The sequence below is a fragment of the Protomyctophum parallelum genome (assembly GCF_964188405.1).
Source record: "Protomyctophum parallelum genome assembly, chromosome: 10".
In the NCBI taxonomy this organism is placed as follows: domain Eukaryota; kingdom Metazoa; phylum Chordata; class Actinopteri; order Myctophiformes; family Myctophidae; genus Protomyctophum; species Protomyctophum parallelum.
Genome location: NC_139704.1, coordinates 1143010 through 1147100, shown reverse-complemented (window position 1 = coordinate 1147100; position 4091 = coordinate 1143010). Strand labels below are relative to the sequence as shown.

The window sequence follows — 4091 nt, the reverse complement described above, 5'->3', positions numbered from 1 at the left end:
CGCAGCAAGAAGAGGAAAAACATGTCGGAAACTAGTAAGTTTTATACTCTTTTATACTACTTTTAAAAGTGTTGTTGTGTCACGGAAGGTAATTTTAATATCTTTGGGATAGTATTTAGTTATTTAAGATATCAAATGTATCATGACACAGCCAAATAAAAAATATCCACCGACGTTGTCGGAGATTTTCGCGTTACACAGTAACCCGGGGACTGGGGGCTGCCAGCAGAGAGTTTTTATAAATAACAGCTATTATATTATTGTTGTTATTATTACTACGTCGAGTCTATGGTCGAATCTGATTTAACCTGACTCCCTGCAAAGAAAAAAGAGTCACACTGGTGCGTTCCTCCCGACCAGTCTGTTGTGTTATTCACACCAACACAACAACGTGTTCTCGGGACAGTCAAATGCCCAACATGGTGGTAGTAGTAAAGTAAACGTGACTGAGATGTTACGTCTTTAAATGTTGTGCTTAAACTAAACATGCGTTGTTGGACATGTCACGACGAGTCCGACTAGTATTTGGTTTAAATGGCGCAGCCTACTCTGGATTATTTTGGGTCGGTAAAAGCCTAATTTGACGTGGCCTAATGTATTTGTATTGCATTTCTCAGCAATACAAGACGATTCAACTGAGGGCCAGGGCCAGGCCAGTGAGGCTGCCCAATTCAATTACAAATGTAAGTTGTGTGTGTGTGTGCGCGCGTGTGTGTGTGTGTGTGTGTGTGGGGGGGGGGGGGGGGGGGGGTATACACTCAGTCAAATGTTATAAATTACTGTAGAGCAGTGGTTGCCAAAGTGGGGTCCCCCAGGCAGGCAGGTACACTCAGAGTTAAATTAACTTTGATTTTACAATATACATTGGGGTCCCAGAGATAGAAATGCCATTAAATGGGGGTTCATAGCCTAATTCAGGTCAAACTGGGGGTCCCTTGAAATGAAACTGTTTGAAAATCACTGCTAGAGCTGTAAAGACATTTTTATGGGGGGTCTGTCCCTGGCATATCTTTTCTAATGGGGTCCGCAGGATAATGAGTATCATTTTGGGGGTCCTTGACATGAAAAAGTTTGGGAAGCACTGCTATAGAGGACTAGATGAGTAATGTCCCAAACTCTTCTCCCTTCTGGCTCCAAAACTGTGGAATGCACTTCCCATTGCAGTCAGAACTGCAGCATCACTCCCATTCTAAACTGTGGAATGCACTTCCCATTGCAGTCAGAACTGCAGCATCACTCCCAATCTTCCGCCGTAGTCTGAAAACCCACCTTTTCAGACTCCATCATGGCCCATAGCACTTACCCTAACCCCTTAGATAGCATTTCTGTAGACTTAGATAGCATTTGATACAGACTTATAGCATGTTATGTAGACAGCACTATAATTGCATTGTATGTAGTCATAGCACGTCATAGTACATATGTATAGCATAGTAGTAGTATAGTTTATATGTATAGCTTCATTATATAGATATTCCACTGTTACTTTCTTAGCTTACGCATGTTTCTTGATAAATGTTTTTATGTGATGTATTCCCATGCTTCTTTGTTCTTGCTTAATGTAAGTCGCTCTGGATTAAGAGCGTCTGCTAAATGCCTAAATTGTAAAATGTTTTTTTTTTTAGGGACGGTGTCTTCAAACAAAAGATTCATCCAAATGAGAAGGGACCACGAGGACCTGTTCACAGGACAGAAATTCACAGCAACTGCTGCGTGGAGGTTTGTGGTATTTCGTTTGTTTTCTTTTCAAAACACTTCTATTATGACCATTAAATATTCGGTATAAGAGTTACAGAGACATACCATAGCTCAAATAAAAGCTATAATCCTCTGCTTTCACCAGGGAAAGAGAAAACATTTCTATCATGCTTTGTTTTAAAAATGTAGCCATTTGAATGAGTCTAGCAATTTTCAGTTTCACTTTTCAGTCTCGTTTTTGATCATTCATATTACAAGACACATATCACTTTTGTGAATATCCAGCAAGCCGAATTGACTTGATCTTTCTATTTTTACACAACACAGGAAGGAAAAAGCTTCTTTACCTAGAACAAATTATTAGAATAAATTGCAGACAGAATGGATATTTCAGAATGAAACTGACATTTCGCTTCACAGCATTTGAAAGTGCTGACGTACCTGTGGTCAAAGCCATTTGCCCTTCCGGGTCAATCCACCCTAGCCATGCCCGTAAACTTGACGCTTATGTAAACACCTGCGCCACCCCAAGGTTACATAAATGTGTTTGTGGTCATTTGGCCCTTGCAGTCTCTATTGTGTTAATGTGGTGTATTTACTTTAATCTCTTAGTGCCATTCTGGAGAAAATGGATCTTGCCGACAAAGTTCTTCCGAAGCAGGCCAAAAAGAAGTGGGAGAATTTCAAGGCCAAATATAAAGTAAGTATGTAATTATACCTTTGAAATAACTGTTTTTAATCATGACATTTAATAGCACATGACCTGGATGTTCCCTCATCAAGCTCAAATCTCAATATTATCCTCATAACAGCAAGTTATTCATTTCTGTAGTTATTTGGTTACAGCCATTTGGTTACAGTCAAGTTATACTACAGTATTTGGCTCCACCTGCCTCTTAATGCCTACAGTATGTGGCTTTCTTCATAAAATGACAGGTAAAATCATTTCACATATTTTGGAATGTGAAAAGAAATCAAGTAGCTATTTAGCTGACTGGAGTGGAGAGTGACCTAGCATTTAGTTATCTTTAGTGTAACAGAGCCTACTGCCTGTCCAGTAGTCTACACTGACTGCAATATCACAATAGTGCAATATCCCAAATCATGGACACTATCCAGTCTAATATCATGATATGGATATCATATTGATACAAGGGATGTCCCAATCAGAAATGAATAACTTGATTATCTATATTTATGAGGATAATATTGAGATTTGAGCTTGATGAGGGAGCATCCAGGTCATGTGCTGCAACATAATAATAGTTAGTAGTTCCACTGTAGGCTTTCCATATTTCTCTGTACTATTGTTGAAGCGGCATCTATTTGTTCACAATTTATCATTTCTCAAGTTTGAACCTCTCAGAGCTTCCATTGTGAATCTACATGACTTTAAGTGCCTCAACCCCCAGACGGACAGGCTTTATTTTTAGTTTGAGCTGTATAACTTTAAATAACAATTTCACCACTTTTGCAGTAAAATATTTTTATACAAGAATCCATTTCATGTATGGGAGGCCTTAGAGATGAGGGAAAACTATGTTGTGTTTGGTCCTAACTCCGGTAGGGGTATGCCGACTTCTGGGGGCCATTGTCGCAGTACTAAATAACCTGTTAAGCCAGTGGTTCTGAAATCTTCATTTTCCACTTTCCTTAGGAGTGCAAATATCCTAAGACTGGTGAGGGGGTGGATGGCAAGGCCACAGCTGCCTCATGGCTTTATTTCGCCCAGATGGACGAGGTTTTGGGGCAGAGGCACTCAATCAACCCCCCTGTCCTGCTTGCCTCCGCTGCTGTGGACACTGCTGTACCTGCAGCTGTACCAGAAACAGTAGTGTCTGCGGGTACAGCTGGAGAAGGGTCAGGGACACCAGGGCCCAATGTCCAGGCTGGCCAGAAAAGAAAAAGGGTGAGAGATCATGATGAGTTCCTGGAACTAATAAAAGAGGACATGAAATTACAAAGGGAAGCGGAGGAGAGGAGATCTAGAGAAAGCGGAGAGAGAATGGACCGGCTGTTTTCGCTACTGGAGAGAATGGTAGATAAATAGTTTAAAATGTAGTAGAGTAGAGTAGCCAGTTCACGTTCGGTGCAATCAATTTGTGTTAAATGTACTTTTTATTTATTTATTTGTGTTCTACTGGAATTAATTTATTCATTTATTTATTTATTTATTTATATATTTATATATTTATTTTATATTTATATTTATAATTTTATATTACAATAAAACAAACTTTGGCGCGCTACTAGTCCTACATACTTACACCTAGAAAGTCAGCCTGCCTTTCCCATATATAAAAGCATATATAACCTACCCAATACTGGTTACCCCCATCTGGCAGCGTCAGGTAACAGTGTTTTGTAATGATTTCCATTGCCTTTTTTTTTAA

At 39.6% G+C, this 4091-nt stretch overlaps 1 protein-coding gene across 1 annotated transcript; it reads left to right on the top strand.

Moving 5' to 3' along the window:
• LOC310865598 (uncharacterized protein) lies at nucleotides 1–3790 on the top strand. The gene is made up of 5 exons (XM_083774770.1): nucleotides 1–34; nucleotides 618–683; nucleotides 1626–1719; nucleotides 2311–2398; nucleotides 3356–3790. Exons 1-5 carry the CDS (start codon nucleotides 22–24, stop codon nucleotides 3746–3748), a joined length of 654 nt encoding a protein of 217 aa, XP_083630896.1. The 5' UTR covers nucleotides 1–21; the 3' UTR covers nucleotides 3749–3790.
• The last annotated feature ends 301 nt before the right edge of the window (nucleotides 3791–4091 follow it).